Raw genomic sequence first — 17,126 nt, 5'->3', positions numbered from 1 at the left:
CTGCTGAAATCCTGTTTTAGTATATGAACCGAAATCAGCGGAGTCTACAACCCCAACACTTTCACGTTGTCCTTGATAGTCAAAGAGGGTCACGATCGACAATAATAGTGCAAAATCCATCTTTCCAACTAGTGATTCAACATATCGATCTTCATTGCCTGTGCACTTAGTTTTCTTTGCATCTCACCTTCGCACTTCGCATTAAGTCATCTTGGCTACCAAACACCCAAACATATACCTTCGAGTTATCTACCACACCTCTTACACCGTGTCCATCTCCAATTGCTCTGGTAAATGTATGTCCTCACACAACACAAGACCTGCCCGAGAATATCGATTCAGAACTACAATCTCCGATTTGTAGTTACTGCGATAACTTCTCTTTATTCAAGATGCCAAAGGCTACGGCCGTTAGTCTTGCTCTGCTTCCAATAGCTAGAAACTTACGCACTCTAGAAATATACAACCAGTCCTTCCAAAGCCGAAGGGCAACCGCATCATACATTAATTGACCCAAATACCCAAAATAATGGCAAGGGAGGCTAGCAGCAATGTCCGTCTCCGGCAACGAAACTTGGCAGAGTGCGGCCAGTCCAGATGGATGGAGAGACCCAATTAAAGGCACTATAAGTAACTTTAGAACTGGCAGTAGTCTATTAGATAATGTAAGTTAATGTATTTTTATCAGTATTCATTGCCTCAAAAAAGGTACTTTAGAAATCCTAAAGAGGAATTAACTTTTATTACTTTTCGTAGTAAATTATTTCAGATTAAACTAATGAGAAAATTCGCTAATAAAAGTTGTTCCTACTAGCGGAACAAATAGGCCTCTCTAGAGCATAACATCTTTCTAAAGCTTTATATTTTGCGCTTCTAATAGGATACATCTCACATTGATTTATTTAGTTAGTGAGTAATAGAAGACATAATTATTTTATTTATTACTTTTTTATTTAATAATAAAATAAATCTAGGCTTTGAGACGCTGAAATTATGGGGATTAATTACTAATTATTAGGGAAGGAGAAGTAGGAGATTCGTGAGGCTAAAAATAGAGGCTGAATACGCTGGCGAAGAGAGGCTGAAACCTCCGTAATTACGATAATTATTGAGTGTTTGTTTCTTGCGAAACACTTTTAATTTGTCAAATACTACAGTAGCTTCGATTATCGAGTAATAAAAGCTAGCATTTGGTTGTTGTAATTACCAGTATTCAAAAGACGTGCGGCCGTGCGACACGGGGCCTTACTCCTCCAAATGATTTTGATCTGGCAAATCTGATATTGATTGTGCCAGAAATTTAGATGAGAATGTGGCGTTTGGCGCTGACGGCCGCAGACTTCACATAAGAAATATATGCACACATCTGACGAACCGACAAACCCGCCTGGGCGGTCCCGGTAGTTCCCCTAAGTCTAGATCCACTTCCCCAGAATTCTCCAGTCCCCCCACATCAACAACTGTTGAATGTGGGGCCTAGCGCTGTTCCTGTCAAGCGACCTAGACCCCGGTCCTATCTGGCCAGGTTTTCACCCTCCGTGCCATTTGTACACTGCTTGCCTGCAGATACCCTCGCGCTGACTGGCCGCATCCCGACACATCTGATCGACTTAACTAGATTCTTCATGTGGACGACGCCACCAGTTAGCTTTTTGGGGCTCGATATCCGGTTGGAGCCGAAGGGCAGTTCTTTGGGGTTTAGAGGTGGACTGGCCCTGTTTCATACTCCTTGTGACGGTCCGAACGTTGCGTCGCTTCAATGCTTCCGACCATATAGCTTCGCGCCTCACTACCAGGGTTGCTCCCGAACAACAAACCGGGGCAATAATGTCGAGGCACGAGATGAGCCGAAACGAACTTCTTGGAAAGATGTGTCCACTAGGAGTAGACTTCGACTTATTACCCCGCTGTATGTACGCAGGGGACGGCAGTTCTGCGGTTTGCATAGTATCTTTACATTATATCTCTTACCTTCTGCAACTGGCACATCTTTCTAACTTTAGCTCTTTCCCTCACAAGATTTCTTCTACGATCGAGTCACTTCATCGGAGAGTTACGATCAATTTCTCAACAAGAATAGTCAACAATGGCTTCACCAACACCAAACAGAAAGGACAACCTTGCGGCTCATTGGAAGTGCCTTGCAGCATGCACCCTCATGTCCATGTGCCCGTTCCAATATGGAGTAGACTTCGGTATCATTGGCAGTCTTCAGGCAATGAAGGGATTCTTGGAGGTATGTTCTACTATCACAAGCGCACAGCCAGCTATTCTAATCATTGTCAGGTCTTTGGGCATGAAGACCCATTGTCCCCCACCGGATGGAATATCTCGCCCGGCCGCCAACAATTGATCTCATCCTTGATGATTCTCGGGGCTTTCCTTGCCTCTAGCGCAGCTGGTATGCATTGCCTGCGGTTTTATTTTGAGCAGAGGATTCACTTGACTTATGCCTAACTCTTTCCAGGCCCCATCGCTCTCTATCTGTCACGGAGGTGGTCTATCTGGTCTGCATGTGTCTTGTGTATCGTTGCCAATGTCATCATGATGACCACGGATAAGATTGGCGGCCTGTACGCTGGTCGCCTTCTCATTGGTTTAGCTAACGGTCTTTTTATGACATTCGCCCAACTGTACTTGCAGGTATGAATAAAGATGCAGGGATTGATCGGAGGAGATTACTTACTGTTGAGCAGGAAGTGGCACCAGCAAAGTATCGAGGTCTTGTAATTGCATCCTTTCAAACATGGGTCTCACTTGGTATGCCTTGAACTCTGCTTTAGTTAATGTGTTTTGTCTTACTAACATTTACTTTGGGCACCCTCGTTGGCACAGTCATCGACAACGGTACAAAATCCATCCCATCAAAGCAAGCTTATATCATACCTCTTGGTATTGTTTACGTTATTCCCGGGCTTGTGTCCATCGGCTTGCTCTTCATCCCCGAATCGCCCCGATGGCTATTGCAAATGGATAGAGAAGAGGACGCACGGAAAGCTCTCAAATGGCTGAGACCATTTCCCGAACTTGTGGATGCTGAATTCGCGGAAATGAAAGCTGCAATCGACGCCGAGAAGCTCCTTGCGGTTAACACTGAAATTATTGACATCTGGCGCAATCCGATTGACCGCCGTCGAACATTTCTAGCTGTTGGTGCTGTCACTCTTCAGGCTGCTTCTGGTGCCATGTATATGATCTGTAAGAATCAGCCCCCCAACATCTGCGTGTACCGCAACTTAACATCCCTGCAGCTTACGGAACATACTTCTTCCAAATGGCTAAGGTCGGATCTCCATTTATGAACTCTTGTATTTTGACCGCCGTGGGAGTTGTCGTCATCATTATCAACAGCTGTATCATTACCAAATGGGGCCGTCGCAGAGTCTTCCTCGTCAATGGAATGCTTATCTGTGGCCTCTGCCAGCTAATCGTTGCTGCTATATACACTACTCATCCAGGCACACTTGCAACTGGGAAGGCAAGAATCCCCAACCCGAAGCTCCAAGGGTCCTAACTAACAGTTTCCAGGCCATCGTTGGCATCTCAGTCCTCTACATCATGGGCTATAACGGAATGGTCTCCTCCTACGCCTGGCTCTGCGGCGGAGAATTCCCCTCCCAACGCCTCCGATCCTTCACCTTCGGCATCGCCGCCTCAGTCGGCTTCTTCGGCGCCTGGCTCACCACCTTCACTGCCCCATATTTCATCAACCCCGATGCGCTCAACTGGGGTCCCAAGTACGGGTATATCTGGGCACCAAGTTGCATTATTGGTGCTCTTTGGACATACTTCTACCTCCCTGAGGTCAAGAACCGCACTTTCGAAGAGATTGATGAGATGGTGAGTTTGTTGTTGAAGATTTTGGGGTAGGGTTTGCTAATTCCTGGGTAGTTCATGGCCAAACTTCCAGCTCGCAAGTTCCGCGGATACAAGTGTGTCGGTCCCGCTGTCTTTGCTGTTGATGAGAAGAATCAGACCAGAGTCTCTGTCGAGGAAGTTGTTTGGACGAACCCGCATGCAGTCGCGGAGACTACGACGAATGTGAAATAAGTGACCACATTGATGTGAGAGTACAATGGAAGGATCGCTGATAAATTGGAAGGCATATATCAGAAGCAGCCTAAGTAGGAACGTGGTGCTTGATGATTGTGGACGAATTAATCTTGAATTATACAATGATTCATTGCAAACTTCAACGTCTTGGAAGACATCTTGGAAGACAATTTAAGTGATGTTTGAAATGCGCTGCACCCTATAGTCTGCCAAGGAATAGTAAAAATGGGGCTCAAGTGAAACAGAGGAGCTTCTGCACAGTAAGTACTGTACTTCCGGATATAGCAAAGAAGGTGGCGGGGTCATCAAATTCGTATCTTATATGTAGTCAGACCAGTATTTAATTTGGCTCCAGGACCACGTTCTGGGTGTCTTGTGGTCCAACAGAAAGTGCCATTTTCGATTCACGCGGAGATCGATATTCCATTCTATAAACAATATCTTCCAAATGCATTACCCGGCTCAAAGAAACTTCTTCACAGTCTCACCAAACACCGCCTCAGCATGCTTCTGAGCATCATGCCCCATAATCCAATCCTCCCTAGGCAACTCAATTGCCTTCGGATCTTTTTTCGCCTTGTCCCAATCTGTCTTGTGCCACATATCTCTCGTCGTCTCTCCAGTCTTTTGCACCGCCTTCACTCGGTCGTACCTAATCTCCTGATACGTCCTCACAGCCGCTGGAATATTTTGTTTCCCAGCATTTTTCAAACAAATCGCCAAGGTGACTCCGTCTTCCAGCGCCTGTGTCGCACCTTGAGCACTGGTTGGCAAGAAAGGATGTGCAGAATCTCCTAGAAGGCAAATCCTTCCCTCCTTCGAAACCCAGGTTGGGAGCGGATCTCGATATACCAACTTCCAGTCCACCAAACTGGGCGTTTTCTCAACAATCGCCTTGCACATCGGATCCCAGCCCTCAAGCACCTTATACACCTCTTCCAGCTTCCCCGGGAAAGACCACGATTCCTCAATATCATGTTCATCACGGTGGGTAAGCACCCAGCAACAATCCGATCCATTCTTGATCGTGCTGAACAAGAAATGCACATCAGGACCAATCCACCCGTTGAATGTATCACCATTTTCGCAGAACTGCGCCGTTCGTGGATCGGCTTTCATGTCTGTGTTTGGAAACCAGGCTCGCCAGACTGCGTACCCGCTGCTCTTGGGCTTGTCTTCGTAGCCCAGTACCAGAGTGCGTGCTTTTGAGCGAACGCCGTCGGAGCCGACGACGAGATCTGCTATTATCTATTTCTCAATTAGCTCCACGCATGTTCTCCTTAGGGAAGACGATTTGGAGGGAGGGTGGGAGTAAGTACCTTCTCACCACTCTCCAACTCAATCCCTGCCTTTCCCTCACCCTCAAAATACTGCACGACCCTCTTCCCCAAATGAATCGGAATGCCCAACTCATCCCTTGCATACTCAAACACAATCTCGTGTAACTCCCCTCTATGCCCATTAAAGACCGGAGCTGTGGGGTCCATCTGCGGCGTCTTCTGATCCGCCACTACCTCCCCAGTATCATACTTATGAATCTTAAAACCATAGTTACTCAGGTCGATAGACACCGCGCGCATCTTTGCGGCGACTTTGCCATCGCTCCAGCGGTAGAAAATCCGTCCGGCATTTGAGCCGAAGGAGATGATGTCCCCGAGGATCTTGAGCTCAGGGAATGACTCGTAGATTTCGACGTGGTGGCCTTGGCGGTGGCATTCTATTGCTGCCGTAAGGCCGCCGAATCCTGTGTTGAAAGTCAGTTCGAAATCGAATTTTGTGACGAAGGCGGGATGGATGGGTAATGGTCTGACCTGCACCGACAACTATCACGTTTATTCCAGTTGGTGGTCCTGGGACCCCGTTGGTTTCTACCGTGACTGCCATTTTGTCTTTATTTTTCAACCACCAACCAACTTTAACACTCAGGTTTATCTACAGATTTCTTTCTCGAATTTCTCTCCAAAGAATCAGAACATTCAAATGTCAAGAGCGATAAAGCTCTCAGCACCAGAAACATTTTTCCGAGCTGCATCAATACTAGGTCGCCACTGCCCGAGTTCGGTGTCGATACTGCCGACAGCAGCAGCAGGATTGAGACTAGGTTCTGAGACCTATCGAATCAATTGCTTCTATGCTCCTTGGTGAACTTGCAGTTGAGGGGGAGGATGCCTTTGTGGGGCTCTTGAGCGGAAGAATCCCCACATTGCATTACCCCGCGCGGAGCGGTCAGGTGGGTGGGTAGGTCTTTGGAAATGAGATGGCGAGAGCGAACGCGAACAGGAAGATGAATGTGGTCAATTAAGATAGGGGTTTGTTGACCCTTGATTTTGTCTGGCCCCCTTTCAGAGACCGAAGCGAGAGTGATTGTGGTAAAGAGTTAAGCTCACTTTGGATCTAGTTGGGAATCGAAGGACTGAAAGAGCTAATGGCTTTTTACTCGCATAATTCATTGATATTTTTGCAGATACTATACACAATATCCACTCCGAGCGACTCTTGGAGTCTATTTTCTACTTATAAATGATGCGGTCGCAGTCATGTTTGCTCTCCAAAATCTCGAAGCGAGAATCCCATAAAAAACAACCTCCCTTCACATTACTGAGTGCTCTCTGCCCTCAAGATATGCTCCAATCTCCAAAGCGTATTGATTTCCATATTGTCTACATCCAATTCAACACTCTCCTTCTCTGAGTAGTGAACCATGAAGATCCCGTCCTTCCTCGCAGGGATGACATCTCGCTCCTCACTATCATCCACGCAAACCAACCTCGAGCCTCAATTTCTCCAACATCCTTCCAAAAAGCCCATCGACCTCCGAAACACCAAAAAAATTCGTCGTAGCCAGGAAATCAACCTCAAAGCCGAGTTTCTCGATAGTCCACTCCTGCGTACCTTGCGGTCCTTCCAAAATGATCGAAACCTCCTTTCTAATAGGCTTCAAGTACTTGAGCAAACTGAGCGCTCCCGGTTCCGCCTCCAGAACAATCTCAAGCGCACTCTTATAATTGGCAGCAAGTTCGTCGACAAACCCGACTGGTGGCTGGAAGTTGATTTCATCCAGAACAGCAGCAAAGCGTCCCTTCCTACTCTGTATACTCATCAGACGTCCTGCTACCCGTGAAAACTTGCGTAGTTTTCCTGCTTCAGAACGCGAGCATTAATCTCCTTTAACCTCTCAATCGGGTCTCTGTGAACCTCGGAAACCTTTGCCTGCGTCGCCGGGGTTGCGGCGCCCGAAGCCTTTCAAAATTCATGCAGCGTGGCATCGAGGCCGAATCCGAACCACTCTTTCTCTAGCATCTCATTCCGAATTTGGCTTGCGCTTTCTTCACAGAGTTAGATATATGACATACCTACCGAGCGCTCGATTTATTCTTTCTCGTGGTTTGATACGAGGCTATATAACGGAATGTCAGGAGATATATGGTAATTGGGCTTGACGGTGGAGAAGAGGCCAGGTGGGTTTTTGGCATAGATATTATTTTCGCACTCCGTCTGGAGTCAGAAATTCCCGAAGGGCTTGCTGAATTCCAGCACGCGGGGTTGAGAGAAATTTCCCACCAAGCACACAGAACTTGTAATTCCTTTTCCAGCGCAGAGATACGTTTCTCGTAGGGGAGGACGTATGAAGATGAAGAGGCGTGAAGCATGTGGAAGATGTTACGATAGCATTGCAAGAAGCTCTCGATATCGACCCATTCAATGTGCTTCCAGCTATCAAATGTGCGGATCGGGTCACGAACTAGGAAGCGGGGTTTGACTAGTTCATAAGCTTCCGGGGTGGGCAAGATATCGTACAAACATTCACCTTTAGCGAACTCGAGACTGAGTTCTTCCTTATAGACGATGAATGGCTTGGTAGATTCAATTGTTGCTTTGTATGCAGGATGGGTTTCGGGTTATGCAGGATAAAGTAGTCGGGCATGAAGCCGACGCCTTTCCTGTGGTTTCCCATGAGGATTAGCCGACTGATTATTAGGCATTGAGGGGATTCGGAGAACAGAGGAGTGCCGAGCCGCTTCGAGAGCAGGCTATTCGAAACAGATGCAGACTTGTTGGCCATTTTGGTCATGTCGGTCGGCCCCTCACTCACTGTGAGCAATATTGGGATGGCCAGGAAGGGAAACAGTGGTTGTGCAAAAATGTAGCGAAAATCTCATTGTGCTAGTGAGTGGAATCTATATTAGACTTAAATGACCTAAGTTTGCTTTTACCATGGTCCAACATTAAAAAGATCGAGAATTTGCTGAGCCCATTATATCTTTAACAAAGACTAATTCAAGAGATTGTAAAATTACATAAAGTAAGATTACATTAAATAAGCGTTTCTCTAATTGTGGCCGTTCCAAAGATATCTCAAGATAACAAACAAAAGCGATAAAGCACCTCACTATTTATTCAGAGTCTCAGAGATACCTCAGGCTAAACAGACAATCAATTAAATTCCAAAGGTATAGAGTTAGTTTAAGTAGAGACTTCACAATTACTAGCTAGCTGCGAGCTGGGAAATAGCAGCAGGTGAAGGTGATCGACTTGAGATTTGCGCAACCCCCCGCCGTTATTACTAGCAAAAATTCAATGTTCAGGTCCGACAAAAAGGTGCATTTTGCCGTTAGTGCGATATGCAACGAAACTTCCGGAGAGGGTGATTCACTAAAGCAGAGTGAGTGCTAGGGCGCCTCGCTTGAGATTCACTCAACAACCCCGATATCAATATCAGACATCAACTTTGGGTTGCGACGTGCAACGAAACGTTCAGGAGGAGAATTCACTCTTTCGAGTTATATGTCCGCTTCGGAAAACCTTCCTCCTGCACCGGGGATTGGTAATCCCTGCATAAGAACCAAAAGTCACCTCAAGGCAATTGGAAATGCATCTAAACCTTATGAGACTGCAGCTGTACTGTACATAAAGAAATATTGTTGATTTACCCCAGTTGGTTACTGTTTATGACACAATCACAATAGCCTTCCCCGTATTCCCAATATCTCGGTCCAGCGAATCCTCCATCATAAGCAGCAACTGACTACTCCTGACCACCAATTCTGTTCTCCTATAAGTATCTCTCATATTGACGGAAAGCAGACGGCACATACCTTCGTACTGCAACGTATAACCCACATTCGGATCCTCATCCCTACTCACCAACACCGGAACCCTCTCATCTTGCCTCCCATTAACCCTCAACCTCAAGCCCACATGCTTCTGTGTATCGCTCCACAATAACCTTTTCTCAATTTCCTCCTCCTCCTCACCCTTCCTCTTCGCCACCCCCTCAGCCCTCTCCTTCAACCAATCCCTCCAGACCCTCACTAGCCCCTCGCCTACCGTCACACAGCTTAAAAACAAATCCTTCGTCGGCCCCGTCTTGACAACATTAACTACACTCTGCAACTGGGTAAACAGCTCGTGACTCTCTAGATATATATCCTGACTGACCAGTTCCTCTCCTTCCTGCCCCTCTTCCTCTCCCTTGTCAAGGACAGAGGAGATTGGGACCCATGACCAACCGCCTGAGGGCCGTGGTCGCCAGACTTTGCGATCGCCTTCTGGGGGTGTGGGGCGGAAATAGGAGTAGAGGTTGCGGAGTTGGGAAAGGGATGAGGGCGACGAGGTGGGGGAGGCGGAGGAGAGGGCGAAGGGCTCGGTGTAGAGGTAGTCGCAGAAGAAATACGGGGTTGATAACTTGGCGGATGGGTGGTAGCATTCGAGGATTACCCTTTTGGAGGGCGAGGAGGTGATTGCGAGGATCCGGGTGTGGATTATAGTGAGGATTAGGGCGTGGATTCGGTGTGAGATGGTTGTGAGGGGGAGGAGTTGGCGGGTTGGGAAGAGGGTTAGGATATGAATTATGATCTGCGATAGGTTGTTAAAATATGAATCTTGATGGAGCGAGGAGGCTGACCTCGTTGGGCAAATCTGCAAGCCCAATTGAGGTTTTTGATACCATTTTGATGTCGAATTTGAGGAGAGGCGGGGCAATGTTCGGATTGATGGAGTCTTTGGCGAGCGGAGTTTGGCGGGAGAATGAAGATATAATTGGTCAATACCTTGCCATAGATGCAGATTAATAAGGAAGGCGATAGATCAGAATCGGTCAACTCTGTATGCAAATATTGACGAGGAAGTTCCAATAGTGAAGTCTGTTTTGAATCTATGACGGCGCTTTCAGCACGATAAGCATCCCTGCAGATAGCCGAGGCATAGCGATGATCCCTGAAGATGTGTTCTGAAAAGTATGCGAAGGCCGCCGAGACCAGTATATCTGAGCACTTACATCAACTTCTGTACAATCCAATCTCAGCCGATTATTCCCAGCTCCTCGAGGAACCTTTCTCACATGTTGGCTCCTCCGCACCTTATGGCCAAGACGAGACAGTTAGTGAGCGGCTCTGTCCGAATTTCCAGCCTGCTTTCCAATCAGCAATGAAGCTCACGATAAACATCCGGATAAGTGACGAACCCCGTGATGAGTGTCACTTCACCTTCCTTTCTCGGCCTTCTGATACTCATATAAATGTATACTCCGTAGCTCCTTGGAAACGTTAAAACTCAAGTCCTTCTCTTATTTTCTCACATTAATCCTTGAATCTGACATAGAATACCATTTTTGTTCAAGATGAGCGCAAGAACCGTCCCCGTGGAAGTCCTTTGCCTAGGAATGGGCCGAACAGGAACCCAATGTATACATATCCTCTTCTCTTCAATATATCACTGAAAATTCCCAGCACTAGCAGACGCCCTCCACCTTCTCGGCATAAAACCCATATACCACATGCGTGATGTCCGTAAAAACGACCACACGGAGGCATGGCAAGCCCTCCTCGAACGCAAGATAGATGGTCTCCCCATTACGGTAGAGGATTTCGACGCTATTATCGGAAGCTATGCTGTATTTCCCCCTTTCCCTCTACCCGTCTTCCTTCATAGAATCTCCACTGAAAGGAATGGACGAGAAAGAGCACAACAGACTGGCCTGCCCTAACCTTCGCCGCCGAGCTCATGGATACCTACCCCTCGGCCAAGATAATTTTAACAGTCAGAGATGAAGATTCCTGGCTGGTATCCATGAACAGCACGCTCTTCACAACCCCTAAGTCAACCTTCTTTCCCCACTTCACGAGCTATCATTTTGGGCCCCAGGAGGAAAGGGGAGAGGAAGAGAAGAGAAGGGGATTTAGAGGTCATAATGAGAATGTGAAAAGATGGGCGAAGGAGAGAGGAAGAGACCTGCTTGTGTACGAGGTGAAGGAGGGGTGGGCGCCACTTTGCGCATTTCTTGGGACGGAGTTGCCTGGGATGGAGTTCCCGAGGAGTGATGATTGGGCGACGAAGGGGTGGAAGAAGGTTGTTGAGCCCAGGGCAGAGACGTGACGTGAAAACGATGGGCGTGGAAAATCATCGAATGAGATTATGAGTCTATGTCTATCAGAGAACAGCATATGCGCTTGCATAGCTGACTGAGGAATCAGAGATATCCTCTACCTCGCTGCTCCGCTGGTATCGGACGAACTTGAATCGTCCTTTTCCCTCACCTGTCACCTTGCCCTCGCTCTCTAGGACCTCTATCGCTGCCATCACCACGCCGATTGGATGTCTTCCACACACTGTGTTTTTTGTTTCTTCCAAGTTTCCAAGGAAATTATCGTGCTTTCCCGTCTCGATTGCGTCCATGGCCATCTTATCCAGTCGTCCAATGCTCTCGTAGATCGGTGGATTCGTGGGCTTCTTATCGTGTCTCTTCAAGTCATATCCTCCCGGCGAACTTGCGGCTGCTGAAGAGGGAGATGCTGGAAGGTATCGTGTGTATTGAAAGCGACTTCCCCAATGGCAGAAGTCCGAAGAGACAACGAAGATAGACTTTGGGTCGGCGAGATAAGGAGCGAATATTTTGCCATAGTCCCGCTCGACAGATGGATCTGTGTTGCCAACAAGAATCGGAATCAGAGGAGGGTACTCGGCTGCAGATTTGAATTTCTGAGACAGAATCTTGTAGATGTAGGGCAGGTGCATCTCCAGACTGTGCTCCGTCTCATCTGCCCCAGTGCTCATATTCTCAAACTCGCCCGTCTCCTGCAACTCCTTGACAGTCACCTTATCGATAATCAGATCTCCCAGCGGCGTGGCATATTTAGAGTGCTTCGAGAGTGCGCATCCGGGTAGGTATAGAGCATGGGAGGGTCCGAGGAGGAAGATTCTTTTGGCATTCGAGAGGTCGAGCGATTTGTATGCCCATGCGGCTGCGGGGCCAGAGTAGGAATAGCCTGCATGTCTTGAATTTATTAGATTGGGGGAGGGGAGGGAGAACAGAGAAGCTCACTCACGGCGCAATGATGACTCTTGCGCCTGGTACGGGCAGCTCTTTTCCGTCGATGGACGTGGGAACTTGGGCAAGCCATTCGTCGAGCTCACTCGAGAGAGTTGAGGCTCGAGATGAGTACCACGAGCCGGCGTGGCTTGCTACTCTCGTGGTCATCTTGTAGCTTGTGGAGTTGGAATTGCTGGTCGGGATCTTAGGGTTGAATGGGATGATAAATGCGGGGTGGTTGTTGGCGAGGCACTCAAGGTGAGTTGTGACCTGTTCGAGGCATGATCGCACGAGGCTGGGATGGCACGTGCACGAGGCTGAACTCATCTTTCTTCGTTTTTGTCTGAACCTCACGAATCAAGAACAACGTCGACTCCCAGTGACATCTACACAACCCACCACCAGATTCCAACTTTGCAATCAGCACATGCGCACTCTTCGCCATGTCGGTCTATCAAGAGTAGCCTCTAGTCCTGAGACGCAGTGAGTTCCGGGATATGCGTTGAGAATGGACGCGACGACGCCCGTCGCCCTGAGTCAAAACGCGCTCAACTATCGAGTCCCGGTCGACCCGATCTTCGGACTGGCCTGGGCCCGATCTGTGAATGGAGACTGGTGGACATGAACACCAGTGCCGGATGTCTCGATGTGGTAATCGTCCTCCGAATTCCGGGACTGTTGTGCCTTGACGACGCGTCGGGACTTAGTACAGTAGCCTTCTCTTTTCTCGCGATCATGCTTCGCTGCAAATGGCAAATTTCTCTTCATATTTACAAAAGGGGAACCACAGAGAGACGGAACATTCCTAATCAGGAGGTGGCGTTCTCGGTGGCTGACTTGTAATTTCCCCTTCGAGGAAAGAAAAAAAGAACCCCGCCCTCCGCAAGACATTCGCGATGGATGAAACACAAAACATTCCCATTTTGAAGTAGCTCCTCAGCTCATTGCCTCAACGTTTAAGTTTCCGTTGCATACATCATGGTCTTTGCACCTTTCCACTCGTTTGTTCAACTGTAAATATTCCATCTAGCTGCGACCATGCAGCTCTTCACATTCTTTTCTTCGATCATTACTGTCTTCATTTTCATCCATTCGTGTCAAGCATTATACAATCCGAGTTCAAAGTCTAATATTGCTCTATACTGGGTACGTCTGTCCACTCAATGAGCTAATTCTCATCTCATATTCCCAACAGGGCCAGGGAGCGGGCCAGCAGCGCCTTTCTTATTTCTGCGCAAAATCCACAGTCGACGTTATACCAATTGCGTTTGTGAATATCTTTCCTGCCCAAGGAAATGGGTTTCCGGGAACAAACTTCGGAAATCAATGCTGGGGCCCTCCGTATGTCTATCCCGGACCGGGCAACAATCCAACCTTGAACCAGCTCCAGTCTGAGTGCCCGAATTTGGTCGCAGATATTCCGATTTGCCAAGGCACCTACTCGAAGAAGATTGTTCTGTCTTTAGGAGGTGCATCTCAAACATACCAACTTACAGGCGCCTCTGACGGGGTTGCCTTTGCAGATTTTCTTTGGGGAGCTTTCGGGCCGCAAACTCCATCATGGCCAGCAAGTGGTCAACCACGACCCTTCGATGGACCCAACGGCCAAGAAGTTGAAGTCGATGGCTTTGATTTCGATATTGAGATGCCCTCAACTGGTTCGTCTCTTTCCAAGCCAATATAGTCGCCCCGCTAACTCTATTTGGATACTCAGGCTGGCTACATTGCCATGGCATCAAGACTTCGCACTCTATTCAAAAGAGCAAGCAAGCCGTATCTGCTTACAGGTGCTCCCCAATGCATTGCACCTGATGCGAACATGGGCGCTTTGATGAAAGCCGTGGCGTTTGATATCATTTGGGTTCAATTCTATAACACACCCCAATGTTCAGCACGCAGCTGGATCACGGCGAATCCCAACCATGTTGACGGGAAACCTGAGGTCACGAGTGGATTTGGGTACCACAGTTGGACGACCTTTCTTGACGGAACTGCAAGTAAGGCGGCAAAGCTTTATATTGGGGTGCTTGGAGCTCCCGATGCCAGCAACTACTACCTCAGTCTAAACGAACTCTCCAGTCTGGTCGATGTGTGCTACTGCGATGGGAGATTTGGTGGGGTGATGATCTGGGAAGCAACCACTGCGGACACTAACGCAGCAGGACCATACTACTCAGCAGTGAAGAGTATTCTGACGGGATACGACTCAAAGCCTCCACGACTGTGCCCACCTGCGACCTCAACCACCTCCTCAGCCAAGAGCGCAACAAAAACTTCCGTATTTTCTGCAAAGACCTCGTCCTCGAAATCCACTACCTCGACCGCCAAGAGCAGCTCAAAAGCCACAACGACAAAATCAACATCATCACAAGCCAGCAAATCCACCAAGCCCCCCGGAAACAAGACCACCTCCAAATCCTCCTCGAGCACTTTTACGACGGAAACAATCTCGAAATCCACTTCATTGTCTGCATCACCGGGCCCTTCTCCCCCAGCCGGAGCATGCGGAGCACCGTATGGAGTGTCTTGCTCGGCGGGTTATTGTTGTTCGCAGTATGGATACTGCGGGAATGGCGCCGCGTATTGTTCGACAGGATGTCAGCCTGCCTTTGGGATTTGTGGTTGAAGGACGAAATCCGGGATTGTGGTGATGGGTTGAGTAACTGGCCAGGTGTAAGTTGCAAAGCTATTTTGGTGAATTTTCAGCAAGATATAGAATATATCTTATATCCCCACCCACTTCGCTCTACTCGTGCAACCCCGAGCAATATCCTGTCCATAAATTGTTGTCGAGGCTGACTGGTGTGTTTATTGCTCGCTCTCTGCGACCATAACCAAGGCTGCAATCTTTGCGTTCACCCAGACACCTTTTGAAGCCAGACACACAAACTTCTTTCTTTCCATCTTGTTCTTCGCTTCAAATGCTCTATCTACCTCAGATATAACGGCCACCAATAAGACTTCTCACCTTATATACTCAACCCTACAGTTCGATCTAAAAACTAAGGCAATCCGTCTGATTGACGTTTTGCCAGGCGACCAGACCGCGGTGATAGCCTGCCGATTCCAAAATCACACGCTTCATGATTCCACAACATATACAACGCTTTCCTACACATTGGGCCGGCTCGACAAACACAAAGGAAAATCTCCTCGATGGGCAAAGCATCCAAAGTACGGAATAACCTCTGGCAATTCACTCGGCACATGCGAGAGCAAGACAGCTGTGAGCTACTTTTGGACGATGCCATTTGTATCGATCAAGAGAACCTCAAGCAGAGAAATCACCAGATGGCTTAGATGAAGACATTTAATCCAAGGTACTGCCTGATTTCACATATTCCGACTTGAGAGGTTTAAATCGCCTTCGTTGGAGGCGTCTCGAGTGGCGCTCTGGCCGGGTCGTGCATCCGCCAATAGCAAACTGGCCATCAAAAGAATCACGACTGTTCCCGAGACTCAAGAGAAAGGCCTCCAGCCGTTGTACTCGCTGTTTCCCTCGGGATTGAACTGAGCAAGAATTCCGCCAAGAAAATGACTGAGGTGGCTTTCTCCAATTTGCAACAGCAATTCCCAGGTAAAACTTCACATATCTGATTTGTTTTAATATGGTCATTTAAATGTGTGTTTAGCTCCCCTACATCTAACCCATCTTCGCCCACAAGTCCCGCCCATCTGGGCAATGCTTCCCCTCCAATGCATAACACCGCCCTCTCAGCAGCCACAATTCCCGACATATACTCTGCAGACCGCGGAACTTCCTCAGCCTCACTCCTTTAGATCTTCTTCCATCATATGTCTCCGCTCCAAAACTTCCACCTCGGGGTCGAATCCTGGCTCCTCTCCGATAGCAGGAGAGGCATCCTCCTGCACATAGCAGTACCCCTATTTCTGTCACATAAGGAGAAATTTCGACCGGCTACCTCCCCATCCGTGTCTTCGTCATCAACGCGGAAGGCTACCTTGCTGATATCTACCAAACAACCTGGGGAGGTTGATGGACAAACGGTTCGTTGTCCCAAAGCATGGTTTTATATAGACTGCTTTTCACGCGATCAGCTTACCCCGATTCCCGATTGGTACGGCATGCCCTACCCTTTGAAGACAGAGTGCCAAGCATGCACCCAAACGCTGACTGATATTGGGATGATGAATGACCTTTGATGCTGGGTTCCGCAGACTTGCGGGAAGAGAAATGCTGCAATTCCGTGATATGAATGCACGTAGGTGGTTTCCGACTCTTATGGTGCTACGAAAGTAACATGAAAAGGTCGGGCTCATCAAGAAGCAACATAAGACCTATAGAGCGTACAACCGGGATCGAAATAGGGGCCTAGATAGGCTTGGGCTCGGTGATCAACACACGATACTTTAGGGAACTGATAGTTAATAGAGTGGAAATGAAATCTCCCTGAATGATATCATAAGCAAGAAGAAAACATCAGTTTTTCGCCGAATCGTCGCGAACAGTGGGTCAAAGAATACGCCCTAACCCCCCTTACCTTGGCTCGCTTAGCTCTCGCTTAGCCCAACCCCGCCCCGCTTCCATGCAAATTTAGCAAGAGAACCCGACCACTTCTCCCCACCTCCCACTCCTCCAACATCCATCGCACGGTTGAACTTTCCGGACTTGAATAAAGCCCCGTGAATAGGAGCCTGGCTTTCAGAGTCTGATATGAGACATTGTTGAGTAAACCCTGATTCTGATCCCTGCAAGGCTCAAGGATGTGTCGAAAGTGGGGTGAGATTGGATAAAAGTATAAAA

The 17,126-nt window shown here is 48.1% G+C and overlaps 8 protein-coding genes across 8 annotated transcripts; 4 read left to right on the top strand and 4 right to left on the bottom strand.

Moving 5' to 3' along the window:
* Nucleotides 1-2,086: 2,086 nt before the first annotated feature.
* Nucleotides 2,087-4,050, top strand: K444DRAFT_647271 (putative maltose permease; the record flags this gene model as incomplete). The annotated part of the gene is made up of 8 exons (XM_024885310.1): nucleotides 2,087-2,236; nucleotides 2,287-2,401; nucleotides 2,468-2,643; nucleotides 2,697-2,760; nucleotides 2,836-3,198; nucleotides 3,252-3,478; nucleotides 3,529-3,840; nucleotides 3,892-4,050. The coding sequence occupies 8 exons, from the start codon at nucleotides 2,087-2,089 to the stop codon at nucleotides 4,048-4,050; spliced, it is 1,566 nt and encodes a 521-aa protein (XP_024729274.1).
* A 354-nt stretch (nucleotides 4,051-4,404) lies between these two features.
* Nucleotides 4,405-6,031, bottom strand: K444DRAFT_600909 (putative MAK1-like monooxygenase). Its single transcript, XM_024878643.1, has 3 exons — nucleotides 5,865-6,031; nucleotides 5,373-5,797; nucleotides 4,405-5,301 (listed from the first exon to the last, which is right to left on the bottom strand). Exons 1-3 carry the CDS (start codon nucleotides 5,935-5,937, stop codon nucleotides 4,516-4,518), a joined length of 1,284 nt encoding a protein of 427 aa, XP_024729273.1. The 5' UTR covers nucleotides 5,938-6,031; the 3' UTR covers nucleotides 4,405-4,515.
* Nucleotides 6,032-6,802: 771 nt separating this feature from the next.
* Nucleotides 6,803-7,153, bottom strand: K444DRAFT_636236 (uncharacterized protein; the record flags this gene model as incomplete). The annotated part of the gene is made up of 1 exon (XM_024883972.1): nucleotides 6,803-7,153. The coding sequence occupies one exon, from the start codon at nucleotides 7,151-7,153 to the stop codon at nucleotides 6,803-6,805; it is 351 nt and encodes a 116-aa protein (XP_024729272.1).
* A 1,730-nt stretch (nucleotides 7,154-8,883) lies between these two features.
* K444DRAFT_600906 (uncharacterized protein) lies at nucleotides 8,884-10,359 on the bottom strand. The gene is made up of 3 exons (XM_024878642.1): nucleotides 9,959-10,359; nucleotides 9,150-9,909; nucleotides 8,884-9,098 (listed from the first exon to the last, which is right to left on the bottom strand). Exons 1-3 carry the CDS (start codon nucleotides 10,001-10,003, stop codon nucleotides 9,001-9,003), a joined length of 903 nt encoding a protein of 300 aa, XP_024729271.1. The 5' UTR covers nucleotides 10,004-10,359; the 3' UTR covers nucleotides 8,884-9,000.
* A 510-nt stretch (nucleotides 10,360-10,869) lies between these two features.
* K444DRAFT_620019 (uncharacterized protein) lies at nucleotides 10,870-11,629 on the top strand. The gene has a single exon (XM_024881628.1). The coding sequence runs from the start codon at nucleotides 11,056-11,058 to the stop codon at nucleotides 11,425-11,427; it is 372 nt and encodes a 123-aa protein (XP_024729270.1). The 5' UTR covers nucleotides 10,870-11,055; the 3' UTR covers nucleotides 11,428-11,629.
* Nucleotides 11,482-12,529, bottom strand: K444DRAFT_543636 (UPF0103-domain-containing protein; the record flags this gene model as incomplete). Its single annotated transcript, XM_024875979.1, has 2 exons — nucleotides 11,482-12,325; nucleotides 12,378-12,529. 2 exons carry the CDS (start codon nucleotides 12,527-12,529, stop codon nucleotides 11,482-11,484), a joined length of 996 nt encoding a protein of 331 aa, XP_024729269.1.
* An 870-nt stretch (nucleotides 12,530-13,399) lies between these two features.
* On the top strand, nucleotides 13,400-15,095 carry K444DRAFT_600898 (carbohydrate-binding module family 18 protein; the record flags this gene model as incomplete). Its single annotated transcript, XM_024878641.1, is given in 4 exon segments — nucleotides 13,400-13,507; nucleotides 13,557-14,019; nucleotides 14,037-14,044; nucleotides 14,076-15,095. 4 exon segments carry the CDS (start codon nucleotides 13,400-13,402, stop codon nucleotides 14,985-14,987), a joined length of 1,491 nt encoding a protein of 496 aa, XP_024729268.1. The 3' UTR covers nucleotides 14,988-15,095.
* Nucleotides 15,096-15,607: 512 nt separating this feature from the next.
* On the top strand, nucleotides 15,608-16,412 carry K444DRAFT_620016 (uncharacterized protein). Its single transcript, XM_024881627.1, has 2 exons — nucleotides 15,608-15,938; nucleotides 15,994-16,412. Exons 1-2 carry the CDS (start codon nucleotides 15,896-15,898, stop codon nucleotides 16,236-16,238), a joined length of 288 nt encoding a protein of 95 aa, XP_024729267.1. The 5' UTR covers nucleotides 15,608-15,895; the 3' UTR covers nucleotides 16,239-16,412.
* The last annotated feature ends 714 nt before the right edge of the window (nucleotides 16,413-17,126 follow it).

Source organism: Hyaloscypha bicolor (assembly GCF_002865645.1).
Source record: "Hyaloscypha bicolor E unplaced genomic scaffold K444scaffold_175, whole genome shotgun sequence".
NCBI classification, from domain to species: Eukaryota; Fungi; Ascomycota; class Leotiomycetes; order Helotiales; family Hyaloscyphaceae; genus Hyaloscypha; species Hyaloscypha bicolor.
Note: the sequence above shows the minus strand (reverse complement) of the source record. Positions and strands in the feature narration are given on the sequence as shown.

Coding starts and splice junctions, on each gene's coding strand:
- K444DRAFT_600906 (XM_024878642.1), bottom strand. CDS start 10,003: ATGGTATCAAAAACCTCAATTGGGCTTGCAGATTTGCCCAACGAG. Junction 9,910..9,958: donor TTGCAGATTTGCCCAACGAG/GTCAGCCTCCTC, acceptor AACCTATCGCAG/ATCATAATTCATATCCTAAC. Junction 9,099..9,149: donor TTATACGTTGCAGTACGAAG/GTATGTGCCGTC, acceptor ATAGGAGAACAG/AATTGGTGGTCAGGAGTAGT.
- K444DRAFT_620019 (XM_024881628.1), top strand. CDS start 11,056: ATGGATACCTACCCCTCGGCCAAGATAATTTTAACAGTCAGAGATGAA.
- K444DRAFT_620016 (XM_024881627.1), top strand. CDS start 15,896: ATGACTGAGGTGGCTTTCTCCAATTTGCAACAGCAATTCCCAG. Junction 15,939..15,993: donor TTTGCAACAGCAATTCCCAG/GTAAAACTTCAC, acceptor ATGTGTGTTTAG/CTCCCCTACATCTAACCCAT.
- K444DRAFT_600909 (XM_024878643.1), bottom strand. CDS start 5,937: ATGGCAGTCACGGTAGAAACCAACGGGGTCCCAGGACCACCAACTGGA. Junction 5,798..5,864: donor CGTGATAGTTGTCGGTGCAG/GTCAGACCATTA, acceptor CTTTCAACACAG/GATTCGGCGGCCTTACGGCA. Junction 5,302..5,372: donor AGTTGGAGAGTGGTGAGAAG/GTACTTACTCCC, acceptor ATTGAGAAATAG/ATAATAGCAGATCTCGTCGT.